Here is a 25031-nt window from a genome sequence, read left to right as displayed (position 1 = left end):
CCACTCCAAATTTTGGACACACCTCCAAGATGTCATCCACACTCCCCTCATCTTGATTGTGAGTATCAAACTGAAATAAATGAGAAAAATTTCAGAACGTAATCAAAATATTTCATAACCGCATTAAGTCAAAACACATCAAAAACTTAAATACTTACCGCAGTAAGTAAAAGCTGAAATGGAATCCAAGCTAAATGGCCTTGTCCACATCCAGTAAAGATATGTATGTCCACTTGAGCCATACAGTATGACATTGTGTGTAAGATGCTGCAACAAAAAAGCATGTTTTTTTATTGCAAAAAGTAAGGTTGTTTTTCCAAATTTCACATGTGTGTTTGAGGTAACATTGCAAAATACATATAAAAACATTACTATGTTTGTTTGATCAAAGCTATAAGGTAACACATTATGTATTCCAATGTGTTTTTATGGTGGAGTATGTGTGAGCTACAATAAAACTAAAGTGTTTGCTTTCACAATTAAGTAACCAGACACATTTGCCACAAACAGGCATATGTATTTAAGCTATGAGTGATGATGTTGCTAGGCAGAATAGTTGAAAGCAACAGTGAATGACATGTGTTCCATGTGTAGTGATTTGTTTACATTTCTCAAACATATGGATAGCTAACGGATATTTCTTTAACATTTCAGCTTCTAGTCCTGGGAACAGCATCCCTCCGCAACAACAGCAACACAGTGACATGGAGGAGACAAACATCTTAGAAATGCAGCCACTAAGGCAAGGAATGAGCCCCCCAGCACCTGTGAGTACACCACCACAGCAAAGCACACCACCACCACAACACAGCCCAACATCACCAGGAATACAAGGCCCTGATCAGGTGTTTTGGTCCATTTGGGCTAGACAGCAGGCCACTAATGAAGATTGCCTGCATAGGCAGACACAAATGTTTGCAAGCCTACCATCTCACCTCAGAAGAATATCAAGAAATCTGAGTAGACAAAATGAACAAACAACCAGAATAGGCAATACCATGGAACTCATGCGTACAGACATTACACAGGTCATGGGCAACTTACAGCGCATAATGGAAGAACAGCACAGACTAATGGAAGAACAGCACAGACAACAGCAAAGTTATATGAACATTTTTCAAAACAATCAAAAGATTAATGAAAGTTTATTCAGAATAGTAGACAATCAAAATGCTGCTACACGTGAACTCAATGCCACCCTCACTAACCTGAATGAAACACTCAGATGCATGCACCAACAGCAAACAAGCAGCAGTTCTGGTACGACTACTCCAAATATCACGCCAGTCTCATCACCACCAAGACGCTCCACCAGAGCACGACAACATGACAGTGCTAAAGGCAAAGGGCAGGACAAGCAGCCACCAAAAAAAACGTGAAAAAATACAAGTTAGACATTTGTGATAAGTAACTCAAAATAATTAGTAAGTGTATGTTTGGCAAAAAAATATATAACACTTAGCTCCTTGACAATTTTTACAATCTCATTAATTATAAGTGGTACAAACAACAACATAAAATTTGTACGCACATTTATTCTTTACCATTTTTTTTGTATTGGAGGAGGGAAATGTTGATGGAGCCGCACATACATGTTAGCAGGAAGAAAACTGACCACTTGATTTTTTTCTAATCATTACTCTTTCTAGATTCCAATCATTCTCTTTTCCTGCAGACACAATAATTGGCAGCCAGGCAGAATGTCTTTAGCAGGAAGTAAACTGACCACTTGATTTTTTTCTAATCATTACTCTTTCTAGATTCCAATAATTCTCTTTTCCTGCAGACACAATAATTGGCAGCCAGGCAGAATGTCTTTAGCAGGAAGTAAACTGACCACTTGATTTTTTTACTAATCATTACTCTTTCTAGATACCAATCATTCTCTTTTCCTGCAGACACAATAATTGGCAGCCAGGCAGAATGTCTTTAGCAGGAAGTAAACTGACCACTTGATTTTTTTCTAATCATTACTCTTTCTAGATACCAATCATTCTCCTTTCCTGCAGACACAATAATTGGCAGCCAGGCAGAATGTCTTTAGCAGGAAGTAAACTGACCACTTGATTTTTTTCAAATCATTACTCTTTCTAGATTCCAATCATTCTCTTTTCCTGCAGACACAATAATTGGCAGCCAGGCAGAATGTCTTTAGCAGGAAGTAAACTGACCACTTGATTTTTTTCTAATCATTACTCTTTCTAGATTCCAATGATTCTCTTTTCCTGCAGACACAATAATTGGCAGCCAGGCAGAATGTCTTTAGCAGGAAGTAAACTGACCACTTGATTTTTTTCTAATCATTACTCTTTCTAGATACCAATCATTCTCTTTTCCTGCAGACACAATAATTGGCAGCCAGGCAGAATGTCTTTAGCAGGAAGTAAACTGACCACTTGATTTTTTTCAAATCATTACTCTTTCTAGATTCCAATAATTCTCTTTTCCTGCAGACACAATAATTGGCAGCCAGGCAGAATGTCTTTAGCAGGAAGTAAACTGACCACTTGATTTTTTTCTAATCATTACTCTTTCTAGATACCAATCATTCTCTTTTCCTGCAGACACAATAATTGGCAGCCAGGCAGAATGTCTTTAGCAGGAAGTAAACTGACCACTTGATTTTTTTCAAATCATTACTCTTTCTAGATTCCAATCATTCTCTTTTCCTGCAGCCAATCCAAATTACAATGTTATTGATACATATTTTACCTTTCTTCTCTATACAACATTACAAGAAGAACACAATTGAGTTGCGTAAAAAGCTATTAATATGTTGGCTTTGAATTTTTTATAAAACATTGACAAAATGAATGTCAGTATTGTTGGGACATGTTTGTGTGTGTTAAAAATTAGTAAGAATGTTATTTCACATGCTGCTGAAACAAACAAATATGTACTTTTTAAACAAAAATCAAAGAATGTGTATAATAATGTATATATGTGGCAAACTGTGTATTTACTTACACATCATCAAGTTTACTGCATCAAACATTAGGAAATAAATTATTCCTGATTACAGTAAGTTTGTGTGTCTTAAATATGATGGTGCATCACACATAGGGACACATGTATTCCTCAAGGCTAACATATTATATGTCGAGGGGTGTTTTTTGGGAAAACAGGTTCTCAAACTCGGTCCTCAGGAACCCACACAGTGCATGTTTTGCAGGTCTTCTCACAGAATCACAAGTGACATAATTAGCTCCACCTGTGAACCTTTTAACATATGTCTGTGAGTAATTCATACACCTGTGCTTCTACTGGGTTACGTGAAAAACATGCACTGTGTGTGGTCCTGAGGGCCGAGTTTGTGAACCTGTGCATTAGGACGTTACACACAATGATAAAGTGAAATACTAAATGGATTATGTGGGCTTGTAATAAATTAGCACTGCAAGTTTACGATCACTTATCCAGACTTAATGCATGCCACTCATAATCTGTTGTTTTGAGTTTAAAAATACACACAATACACATGCGACATTTGTTTTTCATAAAGCGAGGGTATGTTTGTATGTGTTAAGGAGACAGACACATTTTGAGTAATGGTTTTGGCAATAAAAATGGCAAAACACCTATTTATGATTACACAACAAATTAAATAAGAAAACCAAACTTACCTTAGAAATAGCGAGTGATGATCTCTTGCCTAACCTGCCTCCCTACATCTGTACTCCAAGTATCACCAGATGTCTCTAATTCCTCTGCTTGCTGGCTGCTTTCTTCCTCCTCCTCCTCCTCCTCCTCCTCCTCCTCCTCCTCAACAACATGTGGCAGATGTTGTTGCAAACACATGTTATGAAGAAAGCAGCAGCAGCAGAACACAATTTGAGTCACCTTGGAGGGACTATACAACAAAAGGCCACCAGACTTATCCAGACACCGAAACCTAGATTTCAGCACACCAAAACATCTTTCTATCACATTCCGCGTGGACTTATGTGCATGATTGTAATTGTGTTCAGCAGGGGTATCAGGTCGGGACAATGGAGTTAGAAGCCAAGAGAAACAGCCATATCCATTATCACTGACCTGGTTTGGGAGTGTTGTGGACTCGGGGCTTCTTCCGATGACCGGGAAGAGGAACCGCCACTGGGTTGTAGTAGAGATGGCCGGATGTAGGTCTTCCTCATGCAGGACTAAGACGGCAGGCGGGAGGCCCAGAGGAATTCTTGAAGGTCTCCTGTAAGACAAGACTTGTAGAAATACTGAAGGCTGGGGTACTGAGATATTGGAGACACTGTGGTATTGGAGGCACTGAGGTGCTGGGAGTACAGGGAGTGCAGGGAGGCCCTTGGAGGCACGGAGGTGCTTGGAGGCACGGAGGTGCTTGGGGGCACGGAGGTGTTTGGAGACACCGAGGTGTTTGGAGGGATGAGGTGCTTGGAGGCACGAGGTGCTTGGAGACACGGAGGTAACTGGAGGCACGGAGGTGCTTGGAGGCACGGAGGTGCTTGGAGGCACAGAGGTGCTTGGAGGCACAGAGGTGCTTGGAGGCACGAGGTGCTTGTAGGCACGGAGATAATTGGAGGCATGGAGATAATTGGAGGCACGGAGGTAATTGGAGGCACGGAGATAATTGGAGGCACGGAGGTGCTTGGAGGCTCAGGATGCTTGGAGGCACAGGATGCTTGGAGGCACTGGATGCTTGGAGGCACAGGATGCTTGGAAGCACAGGATGCTTGCAGGGACGAGGGAGCTCTGGAATCACAGCTTCCGCAGGAGAAACGAAGATACTCAGGCACCGGATCTCTGCCTGGTATCTGATTTTAAATTCCCCGCCCTAGCCTGATTGGCGGAGCAGGCAGGTGACGTCAGACCTGCTCCGCCTCCTTGCCCTCGCTTGTGATGGCGGCATCCTTGCTTCCGGGAAGCCGCCGGAGAGCAGCGCCGACCCGCCGCTGAAGCCGGAGACCGTCAGGGGAAGAGAGGCGCCGGGCAGACCAGGCCACCCGCAGGGACAAGCGCGGTCGCCGCTGCCCGAGGTTCGTGACAGTACCCCCTCCTCCAGGAGTGGCCCCTGGACACTTCCCGGGCTTAGTCGGATGTCTGGAGTGGAAGATCCGAATCAGACGAGGAGCCGTTACTTCAGTAGCCCCAATCCAACTTCTCTCCTCAGGACCATAACCCTTCCAGTCCACCAAGTACTGTAATTTTTTATGAAGATAACGAGAGTCAAGAATAGCTTTGATTTCAAACTCCGCTCCAGCTTCTGCCACTACGGACGTTGGCCTAGGGAGTGCTGAGTGGAACCGATTCAGAATGAGGGGACGGAGTAGAGAAACATGAAAGGCGTTAGGTATTCGAAGATGGGCAGGCAAACCCAGTTTACAGACCACAGGATTTAAGACTTGTAGCACAGGGTAAGGACCGATGAACCTTGGAGCGAATTTCATGGTGGGCACCTTCAACCGGAGATTCCGTGTGGACAGCCATACCCTGTCCCCAACTTTATATTGAGGTGCGGCTTGCCGTTTCTTATCTGCGAAGAACTTGTACCGAACAGAAACCTGCTTAAGATTAGCATGAACCTTTCTCCAAATTTGTCCAAAGTGTCGTAGAGTGGACACTACAGCAGGAACCTCTATTATCGGAAGGCTTGGAAATTCCGGAACACGGGGATGGAACCCGTAGTTGACGAAAAATGGTGATTCCCCAGTGGAAGAATGAAACAAATGGTTATGGGCAAACTCCGCCCAAGGCAACAACTCCACCCAGTTGTCCTGTGAAGGAGAGAGATACAAACGAAGAAAAGTCTCTAGATCTTGATTGACTCGTTCCGTTTGCCCATTAGTTTGGGGATGATAAGCAGACGAAAACTTAAGTTTAATGTGTAGAGTTGAACAAAGAGCTTTCCAAAACCTGGCGGTGAACTGTACTCCACGGTCAGAAACAATCTCTTGTGGCAACCCATGCAAACGAAAATGTTCTCGGATAAACAATAGAGCCAGTTTCGGTGCTGTCGGGAGACCAGTCAAGGGCACAAAGTGTGCCATCTTCGAAAAACGGTCAACGATAACCCAAACGGTGTTGCAACCCTTGGAACAGGGCAAGTCAGTGATGAAGTCCATGGAAATGTGAGTCCAGGGTCTCACAGGGATAGGCAGAGGACGAAGTAACCCTGCAGGAGGCAGACGAGGAGATTTATGTTGTGTACATTGGGGACACGAATTAACGCAATCTTGTACATCCTTCCTCATGGTGTTCCACCAGTAAGACCTTTGCAGAAACTTGTACATCTTCTGAGCGCCGGGATGACCGGAAAACTTGGAGTTATGGGCCCACAGTAGTATTCCTGGGCGGAATCTAGCTGGCACGGACATTCTTCCAGGAGGAGGAGCTGGAGTAGTTAAAGCAGCAGAGACAGAAACTGGATTCAGAATTAAACCCCGCTCCGGAGGTTCATCCTCGTCTGTGGGAACTTGTGAACGAGAAAGCGCATCTGCTTTAATATTGAGAGTCCCGGCCCGGTACTTGATAATGAACGAGAATCGGGAAAAGAAAAGTGCCCATCTCGCCTGGCGAGGATTCAGGCATTGTGCGGATTTGATGTACAGCAAATTCTTGTGATCCGTGTAGATGGTAAACACATGTTTAGCCCCTTCTAGAAGATATCTCCATTCTTCCAAGGCAGATTTGATTGCCAAGAGTTCCTGGTCTCCAATAGTGTAATTTCGTTCGGCTGGAGAGAATTTACGAGAATGGAAGCCACACGGATGTAATTTTTTATCAGAGGAATACTGGGAGAGAACAGCCCCAACCCCGACTGAAGATGCATCAACTTCTAAGAAGAAGGGTTCCTCGAAATTTGGTTGTTGGAGAACTGGAGCCGTCATGAAAGCTAACTTTAAGCGAGAAAAAGCTACAATGGCTTCCGGAGGCCACAAACTAGGATTAGAACCCTTCCTCGTCAGGGCAGTAATGGGCGCAACAATGGTGGAGAAACCCTTAATGAATTTCCTGTAGTAGTTCGCAAAGCCCAGGAACCTTTGTATTGCTTTCAGGGAAAGAGGCTGAGTCCAGTCACGAATGGCCGACAACTTTTCCGGATCCATGCGAAGCTCCGTCCCCGAGATGACATAACCGAGGAACGGAATAGATGTTACTTCAAAGGTACATTTGGAAAGCTTGGCGTAGAGATGATTCTCTCGTAAACGGTGTAGCACCTCTTTGACTTGAATCCTGTGTTCGACAAGATTCTTGGAAAAAATCAGTATGTCGTCCAGATATACCACAACGCTCTGATACAGCATATCACGAAAGATTTCGTTGACGAACCCCTGGAAAACCGCGGGAGCATTACTAAGACCAAACGGCATCACCAAGTATTCGTAATGCCCATCTCGGGTATTAAAGGCAGTCTTCCATTCATCCCCCTCTCGGATGCGTATAAGATTGTAAGCTCCTCTCAAGTCGAGTTTTGAAAAAATGCGGGCACCACGAACCCTATCAAATAACTCTGTGATTAGTGGCAAGGGGTATTTATTCTTAATAGTAATGTCGTTTAGGCCGCGGTAGTCGATGCATGGTCTCAACCCCCCGTCCTTTTTCTTCACGAAAAAGAAGCCTGCACCGGCAGGGGAGGAAGAGGGGCGAATGAATCCCTTGAGCATATTGGACTTAATATACTCCGACATGGCTTGAGTCTCGGGAAGAGACAGAGGATATGTGCGACCACGAGGTGGCGTCTTCCCTGGGACAAGGTCAATAGGGCAGTCCCAAGGCCTGTGAGGTGGTAACAGGTCAGCAGCTTGTTCCGAAAATACGTCCTTGTACCCTTGATATGCCTCCGGAATGTGCTCTTCATCCGTTTTGGAGGTAACACGGAGCGGACAAACAGGAGTAAGACAATTAGTGTGACAAAAGGGACTCCAGGACAGAATTTGTGACGACTTCCAGTCGATGTGGGGATTATGACTTTTCAGCCAAGGCATTCCAAGAACCAGATCATGAGGCATTTCTGGGATTACCAAGAGTTCCAAATCTTCCTGATGTAGAGCCCCGACCTGCAGCTTAACTGGCCCCGTGCGCCACATTATAAGACCTTTGGAAATTCTAGTCCCGTTAATAGCCGTCAGTGAAATTGGCCGCTCGATAGGCCGTAACTTTAAACCCAAACTTTGGGCACAGAAAGAAGAAACGAAGTTCCCTGCAGCTCCGGAATCCAATAGGGCTTCACAAGACCTGGAGACTGAATTGGAGACTAGAGTTACTGGAAGCAAGCAGTCCGAAGTTGGAGAAGCTTTTGTCGTAACTCCCAGCTTGACTCCTCCGGAACAAGCTAGGCCTGCCCGTTTCCCGGACGGCTTTACAAGATTTAAGAAAATGATCTGCGGCTCCACAGTAAAGGCAGAGTTTACCCTCACGACGACGCTGTCGTTCTTCCGGAGACAGCCGGGAGCGGTTAATTTGCATGGGCTCATCTGAGCTGGGTGAGGCCACCGGCCTAGGAGTAGGATTCCGGAACCTGGAACGATCCGAACGGCTACGTTCTCTTCCACGCTCCTGCATCCGAAGATCCACCTTGACGCAAAGGGAAATCAAATCTTCTAATGGATCCGGCAGATCTCTAGTAACCAGCTCATCTTTCAGCCGGTCGGAAAGACCGTTCCAGAAGGCAGCTCTCAGGGCGTCATTATTCCAGCGTAGTTCGGAAGCAATGGTCTGGAAATGAACCACGTACTGGCCCACGGAACGGGCGCCCTGCCGAACACGGAGCAAATCGGAAGAAGCAGTGGTCATTCTGCCGGGCTCGTCGAAAATCCTTCGAAAGGACGAGATGAAGTTGGTGTAGTTGGAAACCATGGGATCAGATCGTTCCCATAATGGAGACACCCAATCCAAAGCAGAACCTTCCAACAGAGAAATAATATATGCTACCTTGGACCGGTCTGTAGGAAAGTTGTGTGCAAGTAGCTCGAAATGTACCTCGCATTGGTTCAAGAAACCACGACAATTTTTGGGATTCCCATTATAGCGGGACGGAGTAGGCAACTGAAGGCGTGGAGTGACACCGGCCGATGGTTGAACATTGCTGGCAACGGCAACTGGTGCGACTACTGGAACAGGTGCCGGAATTACTGAGGCCAGAGACGCCTGAATCTGATCCAGACGCCCGGACAACTGCTGGAGGTACTGCATCACCTGGCCTTGCGCTGCTTCCTGACTTTGCACTCGAGAAGCCAGGTTCTGAATGGCACTCGAGTCCGTGTTCCGATTCCCCGAGTCCATGTGGCCTGAGTATACTATCACTGACCTGGTTTGGGAGTGTTGTGGACTCGGGGCTTCTTCCGATGACCGGGAAGAGGAACCGCCACTGGGTCGTAGTAGAGATGGCCGGATGTAGGTCTTCCTCATGCAGGACTAAGACGGCAGGCGGGAGGCCCAGAGGAATTCTTGAAGGTCTCCTGTAAGACAAGACTTGTAGAAATACTGAAGGCTGGGGTACTGAGATATTGGAGACACTGTGGTATTGGAGGCACTGAGGTGCTGGGAGTACAGGGAGTGCAGGGAGGCCCTTGGAGGCACGGAGGTGCTTGGAGGCACGGAGGTGCTTGGGGGCACGGAGGTGTTTGGAGACACCGAGGTGTTTGGAGGGATGAGGTGCTTGGAGGCACGAGGTGCTTGGAGACACGGAGGTAACTGGAGGCACGGAGGTGCTTGGAGGCACGGAGGTGCTTGGAGGCACGGAGGTGCTTGGAGGCACGGAGGTGTTTGGAGACACCGAGGTGTTTGGAGGGATGAGGTGCTTGGAGGCACGAGGTGCTTGGAGACACGGAGGTAACTGGAGGCACAGAGGTGCTTGGAGGCACAGAGGTGCTTGGAGGCACAGAGGTGCTTGGAGGCACGATGTGCTTGTAGGCACGGAGATAATTGGAGGCACGGAGATAATTGGAGGCACGGAGGTAATTGGAGGCACGGAGATAATTGGAGGCACGGAGGTGCTTGGAGGCTCAGGATGCTTGGAGGCACAGGATGCTTGGAGGCACAGGATGCTTGGAAGCACAGGATGCTTGCAGGGACGAGGGAGCTCTGGAATCACAGCTTCCGCAGGAGAAACGAAGATACTCAGGCACCGGATCTCTGCCTGGTATCTGATTTTAAATTCCCCGCCCTAGCCTGATTGGCGGAGCAGGCAGGTGACGTCAGACCTGCTCCGCCTCCTTGCCCTCACTTATGATGGCGGCGTCCTTGCTTCCGGGAAGCCGCCGGAGAGCAGCGCCGACCCGCCGCTGAAGCCGGAGACCGTCAGGGGAAGAGAGGCGCCGGGCAGACCAGGCCACCCGCAGGGACAAGCGCGGTCGCCGCTGCCCGAGGTTCGTGACATCCATGATCACCTAAAAGACAGATATAGTAACGTGATTCATGTTAAGATACAGCAACACATAAGTAACACACTGTGGGGCAGATGTATTAACCTGTAGAAGGCATAAGGAAGTGAAAAACCAGTAATATGTGCAAGGTAATAAAGGCAGCAGACAATCTGTTCCTAAATGTTCATTTACATATTGGAGCAGATTGGCTGGTGCCTTTATCACCTTACACAGAACACTGGTTTCTCACTTCCTTATGCCTTCTACAGGTTAATACATCTGCACCTGTATTTGGACAAAGTATATACAGGCCTACACATATCAAATTACATACCCAGCAGCCATCCATCTGGCATTTGTCCGTCCTCAAACTTATCAAAGAGGGATGACTGTCTGAGGATGAAGGAGTCATGGCAGCCCCCAGGGTAACCAGCAACAACACTCATTATTTTGAGATTTGCATCACAAACCACCTGCACATTTGTGGAGTGTTCGAAATGGCGATTCGTATATATGTGCTACCTGCCCCTAGGTGTTCTCAGCTTAATGTGTGTGCAATCTATGGCTCCAAGCACATTGGGCATGCCAGCCAGCTCATAGAAATCTACCCTGACGGCATGCCACTGAGACTCCTGGGTAGGGAAGCAGATTGAGGCCTCGATGTGGGGCTGCAAAACAGCCAACACCTGTGTGTATATTTGAAAGAACAATAAACATGAGATTTTAGGACAGAACTGGCCACCGAGAAATTAAAACAAACACAAAACAGAAGAGGTAGTTAGGTATACATCACCTGTGTTAAGATTCTGGAAAATGAGGGCTGTGAGATTCCTATGACATCCCCAGACACAGCCTGAAAGCTGCCAGTAGCCAGAAAGTGCAACACAGCCAGGAGTTTGTGCAGGCCTGAGAGAGAGCGAGAGCGTGCTGTCTCAGGGTCTAGGCCCAGTTTGACAAGGTCATACAGACGGAAAATGTTGTTACGATTTCGACGGAACATCTGTATGACCTTATCATCGGACAATGCGTTCAAGTTTAAATGCCCCCTAAAAAAATGAGGCCTGCACAGCCTCCGCGGAACCTGAGCAACCTGCTGAACATGTTCAGTTTCTTGGCCCTGGGTACTTACAGGCTGATGTCTGAGTCTGAGGAATCCCACAGCACACAAAAGATCACTGGCCCATAGTCCTGCTGCCATTTCTGAGTGTAGGTGTATTGAAATGGGCCTAACATCCTTTTATAGGCATCCTAATTCAGGTGTGATTGATTTTTTTGCCGCTTTTTTTACCGATTCGCAAAAAAATACGACCGCAATTGAGCACTCAGAAACTAACACCCAAAAACGGGTGGTATTCATGTGACCGCCGGTCAGCTGACCGACAGTCACATGACCTCCTCCGTGAGCCCGACGGCTCACTATCCCGATGTTCGGCATGCCGACCAACAGGGACTATTTCCACTCGTGGGTGTCCACGACACCCATAGAGTGGGAATAGAACCCGTGGCGACCGCAGGTCGCCACCGAGCCCGCAGCGTGGCGAGCGCAGCGAGCCCGTAAGGGGCTTGCTGCACTCGCCCCTCCCCGCCGGGATCCCGGCGTCGGTATGCTGCCGGGATCCCAGCGTCGGTAAGGTGACCGGCGGTCAGGAGACCGCCGGTCACCAGTACTTCACCCCCCAAATACGAATGAATAGTGAATTCCCGTATTGTATGAAATAACAGCCGCGTTTGACCGATGGTCTATTCATTCGTATTTCTGAACGTTGTCATTCAAACCATTACGAATAGTCCAAACACTGCCGAGATTGGTGCTTAGTGAATTCCCGGATTGGGACTTAGAAAAAAAAACACAAAACGGACAAACTCGAATTCTTAGTAAATATTGGCCCTGGTCTTGCCTACTCCATTCAATACATTTAACACAGGTGGGTTGTGATTGCCTCTGGCATGCAGTTCTGCTGTCATTTTAACTTGGTTCTTAAATGCAAACAAATTGTCAAAGGGAACCGATCTTAATTTGCAAAGGAGCACAGTAGGCAAGATTGTCCATTTTTCCTTCTTTGTGCCCACATTTATGATTAGTAACATCATGCTTGAAGCATACTTGCCTACCTGACTCTCCCCATGAGTGAGAAAATGCTCTGTTCCTGGACTTTCCTGGTAATGTATGATTGGCATCACCAGTGGTGAGCTAGTTAATGGATAAGAAAGGTGTTTCACCACAGGTGATGGCAATCATACATTACCAGGACAGTCCAGGAACAGAGCATTTTCTCCCTCATGGAGAGGGTCAGGTAGGCAAGTATGGCTTGAAGCTACACAACAACATAAAGCAACAATATCAGATGTGCAAGTCTGAAAACCTAAAGGGAAACATGAATGTGCAAAGTTGGAGGCTTACGCTCTTCCCCTTCATGCACATGTTTTTAAGTTTGGTCTAGAACTGATAACTTTGGTAAGGTGTTGTGCACATATAAAATTCCTTTTATGTTGTTGTACCAAGAAATCATTAACTTCTAGGTGTCATAAACACATGCATTATAAAGTTGTAGAAAGAGGATTAGTGTTCACAGTCCACAGAGGCTTAATGGAATGTGAGGGCTACAGTGCATACTTGCCTACCTGACCCTCTCCATGAGGGAGAAAATGCTCTGTTCCTGGACTTTCCTGGTAATGTATGATTGCCATCACCTGTGGTAAGCTAGTTAATTGATAAGAAAGGTGTTTCACCACAGGTGATGGCAATCATACATTACCAGGAAAGTCCAGGATCAGAGCATTTTCTCCCTCATGGAGAGGGTCAGGTAGGCAAGTATGCTACAGTGACAGTCTATCAAATAGCTGCACATCTTCAGTTTCTAAAGGGTATGAATAATGGGCCTGATTCGGATTTGTACACAAACCATAAGGTTTACGTACAAATCCAATGTTTGGGGGTCTGCGCATGTGCAGAATGGCTCTTGTGAGATCACTCACAGTGCCCCCTTAGCTGCAGCATGATTAACATGCTGTGCTTTGGGGGCAAAGCGGAATTGGTGACCATGTCCATTTTACAAAATGGGGGCTTGTTGCCCCAGTTTTGTAGGCGTGCTGAGCCCAGGGTCTAGTCATCGGACACAGACTCCCTGGATCCGGCACACCGGGTCTGACAGGCAGCTTAAATAAGTTTCGGCTTATACAGAGTGGCCGAGTGCGGCGGTCGCGATGTATGCAAGAGGTGTCTATTTCCTACAGACGCCTCCTACTACATTCGCCTTTTATTTGTACGGTATTTCACAGCTGCTTCCCTGCAACTGTGCAATACTGTACAAATCAGAATCAGGCCCAATATGTGCACTATGCAAATGTATGCATGCTATATGTGTTTACATACTGTAAGTTTGGATGAAGAAAAGGGATAGAACAACAATGCAAAAATAGTTCCACATATTTAGATGGAGCCATCATTTTTGGTAGCACCGCACAGTCTCTGTGATGGCATCGACAGTAGTCTATTTTTATAGTACTTTTTTATTTTTTTATTAATGAAAGTCCAATTGAACAATAAATTGTTTACATGCCAACATACAGTAGTTCATCTCTCTCCAAGGTTTGATACATCTCCCTGTATATGAAGAACCAAAGAATTCTTCAAAAGGAACAGAAACAGTATGATAGTATATAAAAGTAAGATAGCAGTCTTTGTCAAGGTGTATAATCAAACAAAACAAATGGTAATTACTAATTTGTCCTTATGCAGAAAAAGCATAGCATACAGAAAATCTTTAAACATTGTTTATAACAACCTTTGTGTAGTCTCCAGAAAGGAATCCTTGTTCAAAACCACTCCACATTGTTATTGGAATGAGAAGACATTGGCGCTTATCTCGGAGATGCCTAAGTGTTGCCAATATTTTTATCCACAATGATTCATCCTCAGTGTTATCATTTTGGGGTTCTTTTTTCAGATCAATATTATCCAGGAAAATGGAAACCAGTATAACAGCAAGTATTCCACTACCTTTTAAAAATAACCATTAAAAAAGGAAAATCATTTTTAAAAAAGTGAAAAGGGCAGTAAGAACAGTAATCTGTTACATACTTCACAAAAGAAAAGTATACATATGAATGTGAAAAGATAAAAGCCTGCATGTTTTCATGAATGAAACCAATTTAATGGCCAGTTGTACAATGTCTATTATCAAAATGCTGAATGTAAAAAAACACTCATGCAAGTTTTTAAATTGTATTCATTATTTTTATTTATTAACAATATTTATTAACAATACTACTGGAATAAGCTTCCATCATATGATTATAGTGTAATGAGTATACCAGGGGCCGCTTAAGAGAGCAGGATGCCCATATGCAGACTCTGTCCTGTGGTCCTCCTCCTCATCTATTGAGCCATATACTCTGAGCATGCGCAGGTCTCTGTAAACATGCCATGTTCCCGGAGACAAATATGTACTGTGCATGCGCAAATTCCCATGAAAATGGCAGCTGCATCATTTTCCGAGTGTTTTCCCCGGCATCAGCAGTGCCAACATGGGACTCCGGAGAGGTAAGTAATTAAATATGGGTGCTGGGTGTGCAGTGTGTGGGCCCCCTGAATCCAGAGGCCCATGTGCACCACACACTCTGTACCCATTATACAGTAGATACCCCTATGGAGTATACATGGTGTTATCGTTCATTTACACAGCATTACAGTCATTTTAGTTATAAAGTGGCAGGAAACTTCTTTTTCAAGAAAGATAAGTATGAAGGCCACTGAATTCATTGTTTATCTGTCTAATGATCATGATGCAAGCACCAATTCTGAAATGTTTAACATATTTCTGTGTATTGTCCATTACAGGATATTCTCTTCTCTTGTCTATCACATCTGAATTCTTTAACATCTACTTAAAATAAAGGAAAGCACTTACCTGTATATACACCCAAAAGTGTGTATGTTAAGCTCATTGGAGGCGGAGGAGGCAATGTAGGTTTTGTACTTCCATTGCTCTCATCACTGGGATTCATATATGGGCAATCTTTTGCACCACAGTATGTATAATTTAATTCTACTCCTATAAAAAAAAAAAATGGAGAAGTTATATCTTGATGAAATACAGACTTGTCCTCATACATTATTACTGCAGTCAGCAATTTTTTTTGCATCATATTTACCAGAAAAATGTATCTTTATTCACAATGTGACGCAACTAGAATGGATCAGTATGGGATCGGTATGGGATACCGGCGGTGGGGATCCTGGCGGTCAGGAGACCGACGCCGGGTTCCCGACAGGCGGAATCCCAGCAGCGAGCACAGCGTGTCCCCTCGCAGACTTGCTGTGCTCACCACACATTGGGCCCAGTGGCAACCTTTGGTCACCACACTATTATATTCCCCCTCGGCTGGTGATCCGTACCACCACCGAAGGGTGAATTTTGGGATTGTGTCGGTATTCTGACTGCCGGCATTTTGCCGGGTGTCAGGATTCCGGTGTCGGTATGCTGACCGCCTGGATCCCGACAGCTGGGATGTTAACTGCATACCATCAGGATACTGTGCTGATTCATTTGATATGAAACACTCTGTGTGCCCACCAGAGGGGTGCAACTACTTGGGGCAAGACATTGACCTGAAGTGTTGCTTAGAGATGGCCATCGACTATCAATGATTAGAAATTATTTATGGTCATCAGCCAATGGTAACTAGTTTATCCAACAATGGTCGGGACACAGATGGTTTCCCACCATCAATGGCTGCCATGGACCAGAATTTTTTTTGTAATGCTGCAGACATAGTGAAACAGCTGCTGCACAGGGCTACAATGTTGACAGCAGTGACATGCGGTGGGGTGAGGCAGAGCCTTTCCTGTCATACTTATGTTCAAGCCAGAGTTTTGACTATATAAAGTATACGAAAAATACAAAGAATGTTTGAAATATCTTCTTTGTATTATTCTAATAATTTTTATAACCAAAACTCTGGAGTAAAAAGTCTATGGCAGGTGAGGCAGTGCCTCACCTGTGTATCTTTTCCGCACATCTCTGATCAAAACTCACCAAATTTCCAGGTGTTTATACTGCTGCACCTGTGTATAATGCCCAGATGTACCCTTTAGCTCATATATTGCATGTAAATCTGGCTCTGGTGCTAGCCAGTGCCTCATGAGCCATTTACCTCACTGCACGTCCCTGGTTGACAGTCAGCACAGCAGCCCTGCAATGCCAATTAGGCACCCCATAGCATAATTGCCATGCCCCTATCCTTCCCCAATGGACTACTCAAAGATTCCCCCACCCCCTATTTAAAGACCCCCATAGTGGACTACTTCCAGCAGGTGGGTGCACTCACAATTGGGTCCCCGTTTACTGCTTTAAGTTTGCTGCTTCTTCGCCTGTTAGCAGTTTGCTATTGCACTGCAGCCATATACAGTATGCTCTCATGGCCATCTCCTGTCTCCTCACAGACGCTGGGAGGAGGTATGGCCATGGTCCAGTGTCATAACTACAGCCCTTGCAGCCACTGCAGAGGCTTGGAGGTGCAAGGCTGGGGGGCGCCGCCACTGTTTAAGCAGCAGATTAGCATGAGGACTAGCTGTCTGCATGTCAATCTGCTAAATGTCACTCTTAAAATGGCCGCTGCCTTGGAGGAGACAGATGCTAGAGGTCATACTTGACTTCTAGTGTCTGACAGGGAGCTGGGGAGTGCTCAGAATGCACAGCCCTGGTAGCAAAATGACACTCAGAGCATGAAAACCGCTGGTAATGAGCATTACACACTCCTGGCAATGAGCATAACACCCAGAGCATGAAACCTCTGTCAACAAGCATTACACACCCCTGGCAACGAGCATGACACCCAGAGCATGAATCCCCTGGCAACAAGTATTACACGCTCCTGGTAACAAACATGACACGCAGAGCATGAAAACCCCTGGAAACGAGCATTACACATTACACGCCCCTGGCAATGAGCCTGACACCGACAGCATGAAACCCCTCGCAATGAGCATTACATCCTTGGTAACAAGCATTACACCCCTGGCAACGAGCATGACACCCATTGCATAAAACCCCAGACAACGAGCACTACACATCACATGCCCCTGGCAATGAGCCTGACACCAAGAGCATGAAACCCCTTACAATGAGCATTACATCCCTGGTAACAAGCATTACACCCCTGGCAATGAGCATTACACCCCTGGCAATGAGCATGACACCCAGAGCATGAAACCCCTGGTAACAAACATGGATCCCAGAGCATGAAACACCTGGCAACAAGCACGGCACCCAGAGCATGAAACACCTGGCAATGAACATGGAACCCAGACCATGAAACTCCTGGTAATGAGCAGGTAATTTAAAAGTGATTAGAAGCTTTACTGTCGGGCATTGTGGTGTGTGGCAGAATGTATCACTGGCATTGTGGTGTGTGGTATAATGTATAACGGGCATTGCAATGTGTGGCATAATGTGTCATAGGTATTTTGGTGTGTGGCATACTCTGTCACGGGTATTTTGATATGTGGCATAGTGTGTCAGGGGTATTGTGGTGTGTGGCATAATGTATCATGGGTATTATGAGGTGTGGCATAATGTATCACGGGCATTGCGGTGTGTGGCATAATATGTCACAGAAATTACGGTGTGTGTCCTATTGTGTAATGGGCATTACAGTGTGTGGCATAATGTGTATGGGGCATTACGGTGTGTGGTATAATGTGTCACAAGCATTACAGTGTGTGGTATAATGTGTAATGGGCATTGCGGTGTGTGGCATAATGGCATTACTGTAAGGAGGAAAAATGACAAATAATGTAAGAGGTATGAACCAGGAATTGTTTTTCTTCCTGTGGTGTCCAATGTGTGGGCATGCAGGTTCAAAACTGGGGTATAAAGTACTGTAGTCTTTTCCTCCAATGCCACGCCTCTTGCAGTGAGGCCAAACCCATTGCGGTTATATAACACCCCCTTTTGGAGCGCAAATTCTTTACTTTTCAAATTACAATGGGGGATGTCACCAGAAACATTTTTGGCTTGTTGAAGCAAAATTTCTAGTTACACCACTGCCGTGGACCGGGGATGTCCCTGCAGACTCTGCCACGCCTCCACTCTAGTTAGGAGTGGAGGCAGAGCCAGCCGGGGGTGGAGGTGTGGCTGCAGTGCAGCAGCACACTTCTAAGAGGTAATAGCAGACTACGAGGCTCAGCAACTAGGTGCAGGGGAAGGACAGGGCCCCAGAGATGGTCCGGGCACCATAGCAGCTGCATTTCCTGCACCTATTGTAGTTATGCTCTTTACCCTGGTTTGCACACATATACAGTACAGTGTGTGTACCTGGATGGGCTGGCCAGCTTTGCTGACTTGACAGGCGGAGCTCCGCTCTCAGGACCTCATTCCGAGTTGATCGCTCGCTAGCTGCTTTTAGCAGCAGTGCAAACGCTAAGCCGCCGCCCTCTGGGAGTGTATCTTAGCTTAGCAGAAGTGCGACTGAAAGTTTAGCAGAACTGCTCGAAAAAATTTTCATGCAGTTTCTGAGTAGCTGCAAACCTACTCCTACCTTGCGATCACTGCAGACTATTTAGTTCCTGTTTTGACATCACATACACGCCCTGCGTTCGGCCAGCCACTCCCCCATTTCCCCAGGCACACCTGCGTTATCGTCTGACACGCCTCCGTTTTTTAGCACACTCCCTGAAAACGGCCAGTTACCTCCCAGAAAAGCCCCATTGCTGTCAATCACTCACCGATCAGCAAAGCAACTGAAAAGAGTCGCTCGACCTTGTGTAAAACACGCCCTGCGTTCGGCCAGCCACTCCCCCGTTTCCCCAGGCACGCCTGCGTTATCGTCTGACACGCCTGCGTTTTTTAGCACACTCCCTGAAAACGGCCAGTTACCTCCCAGAAAAGCCCCATTGCTGTCAATCACTCACCGATCAGCAAAGCAACTGAAAAGAGTCACTCGAACTTGTGTAAAACTGCATAGTTTTGTGTGAAAGTACTTCGCGCGTGCGCACTGCGGCCCATACGCATGCGCAGAACAGCCGATTTTTAACATGATCGCTGCACTGCGAACAACGGCAGCTAGCGATCAACTCGGAATGACCCCCTCAGTCAGCAGACCAGACCCGCCCCAGCTAACATAAAGCAGTGAGTGTGGCAGCCGGGATGTACTGCCTGCCTCTCTGACATGATAGGCTGAGCTCAGCTGTTAGTCAGCAGCCAAGCCCTTCACTCAGCTCAAACTCCTACAACGTTGGGCGTCCTTTGTTGATGAAAATGTGTCTTATTCGCTTATATGAATAGGACGCACATGCTGATTAAAATGATATGTGGCACGCCTATAGTCTGTGTGCGACTGTTGCAGTACTGTAGCTGCATATGAAATGCTACGTTACAGTGATTTTCAGGAAAAACGGTAATATAGCATTGTGTGTTCAGATACCTCCGCAGTCCAGTGGTGTAACAAGGGTGGTGCGTGGGGTGTGGCCGCACCAAGGTGCCGACTCCTGCTCAGTGACAGGAGGTGGGTGCTGCACTGTAACATTACCTGCAGCAACCCGGCTCCTTTCACCCTGTAGAAGCCAGCACTCCAGGAACACCAGTCACCAGGGGCAGCCCGCATTTCCAGCACCCTCTAGTGATGAAAGCAGGGATCCGGATGCTTAGTCACGCCCACTCCTGCGAAGCCACGCTCCTTTGCGCCCATGGGCGGAACAGATGTGCTACAGGTGAGTGACACCTCTGCCGCAGTTACACAAGGAATATAGGCATGCCGCATATCATTTTAATCAACAGAAGCTGCTTCTATGACTATGGGGGTCATTCCGAGTTGATCGCTAGCAGAAAATGTTAGCTGCACTGCGATTAAGGTAAAAACCGGCACTTCTGCGCATGCGTATGCGGCGCAGTGCGCACGCGTGACGTACTTTCACAACGGCCGCTGTATTTTCACACAAGGTCTAGCGAAGCTTTTCAGTTGCACTGCTGACCGCAGAGTGATTGACATGAAGTAGGCGTTTCTGGGTGTCAACTGACCGTTTTCAGGGAGTGTTTGAAAAAATGCAGGCATGCCATAAAAACGCAGGCATGGCTGGCCAAACACAGGGCCTGTTTGTGACATGAAATCCGGAACTGAATGGTCTGAAATGATCGCAAGCGCTGAGTAGGTCTGAAGCTACTCAGAAACTGCAAAATATTTTTTTGTAGCCGCTCTGCGATCCTTTGTTCGCACTTCAGCTAAGCTAAGATACACTCCCAGAGGGCGGCGGCTTAGCATTTGCACGGCTGCTAAAAACTGCTAGCGAGTGATCAACTCGGAATGACCCCCAACATCCTGTTTACAAAGTGGTGATGCATTTTGAAGAATAAAGTTGCACGTAGGAGGTCATTCCGAGTTGATCGCTAGCTGCATTTGTTCGCTGTGCAGCAATGAGGCAAAAAAAGGCACCTCTGCACATGCATATGCGGCGCAATGCACACGTGCGAAGTAATATTACAACGAACGAGGTTGTTTCACACAAGGTCTAGCGAAGCTTTTACGGTCGCACTGCTGGCCGCAGAGTGATTGACATGAAGTGGGTGTTTCTGGGTGTCAACTAACCGTTTTCAGGGAGTGTTCGTAAAAACGCAGGCGTGCCAGGAAAAATGCAGGCATGGCTGGCCGAACGCAGGGCGTGTTTGTAACGTCAAAACAGGAACTGAACAGTCTGAAGTCATCGCAAGTGCTGAGTAGGTATTGAGCTACTCTAAAACAGCACAAAAAAATGATGCCGCCGCACTGCGATCCTTTCGTTAGAACTTCTGCTAAGCTAAAATACACTCCCAGTGGGAGGCGGCATAGCATTTGCACGGCTGCTAAAACCTGCTAGCGAGCGAACAACTCAGAATGACCACCATATACATTAGAGACTATACAAAGAAGGGCAACTAAAATGGTCCATGACTTACAGCACAACAATTACCTAGAAAGACTAAAAGATCTTAACATGTATAGTTTGGAGCAGAGAAGGGAAAGGGGAGACATGATAGAAACTTTTAAATATATCAAGGGTTTTAAGTTAACAGTACAGGAAGGAGACATTTTTCAAAGAAAGAGAAGTAATAGAACACTAGGAAATGCTCAGGGGAAACTTGAGTTAAAATTACTTGACAGAAAGGGTAGTGGACAAATGGAATAGCCTCCCAGCACTGGTGGTAGACGCTAGGGGGGTCATTCCGACCTGATCGCACGCTAGCTATTTTTTGTAGTGCTGCGATCAAGTCAAAAGGCAGCAAAACTGCGCATGCGTACAGAGCTGGCCCTAACCAATATGATGCCCTAGGCAAGATTTTGGCTGGTGCCTCCTGACACCACCTCTGACCCTGCATCATCACTCCTCACCTATAGCAGTCCTCATTTTGGTGCTCCTACCCCCTATAGTTTAAATAGGAACAGTGCGCACATCCCAAAAAGGGGGGTGTTCTTGCTGGGAAGGGGCATGGCCACACAATAGTACCCCCAATTCAAATTACGCCACACAGTAGTGCAACTTTATTTACATTTATCATGCAACGGTGTCCCTTCTTCAAGTTACATCACACAGTAGTACTACTTTACCTTATATATGTTACTCCTCACAGTAGTGCCCCTTATTCACATTACATCACACTGAATTGCTCCTTATTCACATTAAACCACACTATATTGCTCTTTATTCACATTAGACCACACAGTAGTGCCTTTTCTATACACTATGCCACACAGTAGAGCAGCTTATACACATAAAGCCACACTTTAGTAATGCTTGTATACGCATAATAGCACACAGTAATGCCCCTTACACATATGACACACATTCATTTCCTTATAAATATCATGCGCTTTACACATTATGTCAACTTTTATTAATGCCCTTATACACATAATGTCCCTTACACATATGCCGCACATTTTTAGTGCACTTATACACATAACACAGAGTGTCCCTTACACATATGCCGCACATTATTAGTGCCCTTATCGATCTAATGATGCACATAATGCTCCTTACACATATGCCGCACATTATTAATGCATTAATGCACATGACACACATAATGCCCCTTACACATATGCCGAACACTACTGCACAACCAACCCACATGCATACAGCACTCACACGCTAACACTGTGACCTCTGCCTCTGCTTGGATACAGATGTGTCCTCATACTGTACATCTTGCCTTAACTTAATATGCCATGCAGCAGAAGATGCCTGGCGTGAATCAGCTGACAGTTCTGCTAACGTTGTGCGCCTTTTTTGACGCAAATGCATCTTATTTGCATTACTATGTGGCTAGGATGCACAAGCAGCTTCTGATTAAAATGATATGCTGCATGCCTATATTCTGTGTGTGGCTGTATCTGTATACGAAATGCTACGTTACAGTGATTTCAAGTAATACAATGTTACGTAGCATTTAGTAGGCAGATACAGCCACAGTCGAACACAGAATATAGGCATGCTGCATATCATTTTAATTAGCAGAAGCTGATTATGCCCCTGGGCATACCAAATGCCCTAGGCAATTGCCTAGTTTGCCTATGCCTAGGACCGGTTCTGCATGCGTATGCACCGCAATTCACAGGCACGTCGTACGGCTACAAAGAGGATCGGTGCTGGGCGATGGATTTAACGAAGAATCAATTCGCTCAGCCGATCGCAAGGTGATTGACAGAAAGAGGGCGCTTATGGGTGTCAACTGAGCGTTTTCTCTGAGTGGTTGGAAAAACGCAGGCGTGTCCAAGCGTTTGCAGGGCGTGTGTCTGACGTCAATTCCGGGACCAAAAAGACTGAAGTGTTCGCAGCGGCTTAGTAAGTCCAGAGCTACTTTTTTGTACCGCTCGGCTGCAAAAGCATTCGCACACTTGCAAAGTGAAAATACACTCCCCCATAGGCGGCGACTATCTGATTGCTGCGCTGCAAAAAATAGCTAGTGATCAACTCAGAATGACCCCCTAAGACAGTAGAGCAATTTAAACATGTATAAGATAGAAATAAGCACATTAGCATATCCTTACAAATAAATAAGGATCAATTAGGGTTTGAGGTAACAATATGGTTAAAAAAAGGGCAGACTAGATGGGCCAAGTGGTTCTTATCTGCCATCAAATTCTATCTTTCTATGTAAAGAACTTATATTGTAAAGAACCTTCTTACCTCTATGTCTGTTTTTACCCAGTTTTGTCCTATTACTGTTGTTCTAATTCTAAAGCGCAACGGAATATGCTGCGCTATATAAGAAACTGTTAATAAATACTAGTGACGTGCACCGGACATTTTTCGAGTTTTGTGTTTTGGTTTTGGATTCGGTTCCGCGGCCGTGTTTTGGATTCGGACGCGTTTTGGCAAAACCTCACCGAAAAATTTTTGTCGGATTCGGGTGTTTTTTTTTCAAAAAACCCTAAAAAACAGCTTAAATCATAGAATTTGGGGGTCATTTTGATCCCATAGTATTATTAACCTCAATAACCATAATTTCCACTCATTTCCAGTCTATTCTGAACACCTCACACCTCACAATATTATTTTTAGTCCGTGAGTTTGGGGAATGGTACCCCTCAGGTCTGGTGTGACTGGGCTACCTTGGGGCAGGACGCCATATTATTTATTTAGCACTTATGTAACACTCCTATTTTTTCACTAATATTACTCTTTTGAGTATTTTATTAACACCCTTATTTCTGTAGCACTTTCTTACCCATAGCTTCTGCTTCTTTCTTAACACATATTAACACTTTAGTATTTCAATGGTGTGCTGCCCTAGGGTGGTCGGGCCTGGGCCGACTTTGTGGGGTCCAAGCCCTGGACTTATGCTTAGTTAGGGACCTCCAGTAATAGAGCAGCCGTGAAGTGGCCTGGAGGCTTATCATATCTTTTGCAAAACATATGTAATGAAGAGCTCTACATTTTCTATTATTACATAGTATATAGTTCTTCTTACTAACAGCCAGCAGAGTGCGTGGGAAAATCCCTTTTGTTTTTCTTGTCTAGAGTAACCCCCTTCCGCAGCACCTGAGGATTGTTACCAGCTTGATTAGAGCAGTTTGCCACCATTTATTCCATCTAGGAGTGGCACTGCAGTGTCAGGCAGGATGGCACTTCAAAAAAATTGTCCCCAAACAGCACATGATGCAAAGAAAAAAAGAGGCGCACCAAGGTCGCTGTGTGACTAAGCTAAGTGACACAAGTGGCCGACACAAACACCTGGCCCATCTAGGAGTGGCACTGCAGAGTCAGGCAGGATGGCACTTCAAAAAAATTGTCCCCAAACAGCACATGATGCAAAGAAAAAAAGAGGTGCACCAAGGTCGCTGTGTGACTAAGCTAAGCGACACATGTGGCCGACACAAACACCTGGCCCATCTAGGAGTGGCAGTGCAGTGTCAGGCAGGATGGCACTTCAAAAAAATTGTCCCCAAACAGCACATGATGCAAAGAAAAAAAGAGGCTCTCCAAGGTCGCTGTGTGACTAAGCTAAGCGACACAAGTGGCCGACACAAACACCTGGCCCATCTAGGAGTGGTACTGCAGTGTCAGGCAGGATGGCACTTCAAAAAAATTGTCCCCAAACAGCACATGATGCAAAGAAAAATAAAAGAAAAAAGAGGTGCAAGATGGAATTGTCCTTGGGCCCTCCCACCCACCCTTATGTTGTATAAACAGGACATGCACACTTTAACGAACCCATCATTTCAGCGACAGGGTCTGCC

At 45.9% G+C, this 25031-nt stretch overlaps 1 protein-coding gene across 1 annotated transcript in view; it reads right to left on the bottom strand.

Moving 5' to 3' along the window:
* The window catches only part of LOC134910086 (protein unc-93 homolog A-like), a 192227-nt gene that overhangs the window by 43765 nt on the left and 123431 nt on the right, over window positions 1–25031 (bottom strand). Inside the window, exons 4-5 of the mRNA XM_063917726.1 lie at window positions 15227–15370; window positions 14102–14316 (exon numbers count right to left, since the gene is read on the bottom strand). Of these exons, the coding sequence (XP_063773796.1) occupies window positions 14102–14316; window positions 15227–15370 (359 nt within the window). The remainder of the gene's footprint in view (window positions 1–14101; window positions 14317–15226; window positions 15371–25031) is intronic.

The sequence above is a fragment of the Pseudophryne corroboree genome, chromosome 4, assembly GCF_028390025.1.
Source record: "Pseudophryne corroboree isolate aPseCor3 chromosome 4, aPseCor3.hap2, whole genome shotgun sequence".
Taxonomy (NCBI): Eukaryota; Metazoa; Chordata; class Amphibia; order Anura; family Myobatrachidae; genus Pseudophryne; species Pseudophryne corroboree.
This window is presented reverse-complemented; position numbering and strand designations above follow the sequence as displayed.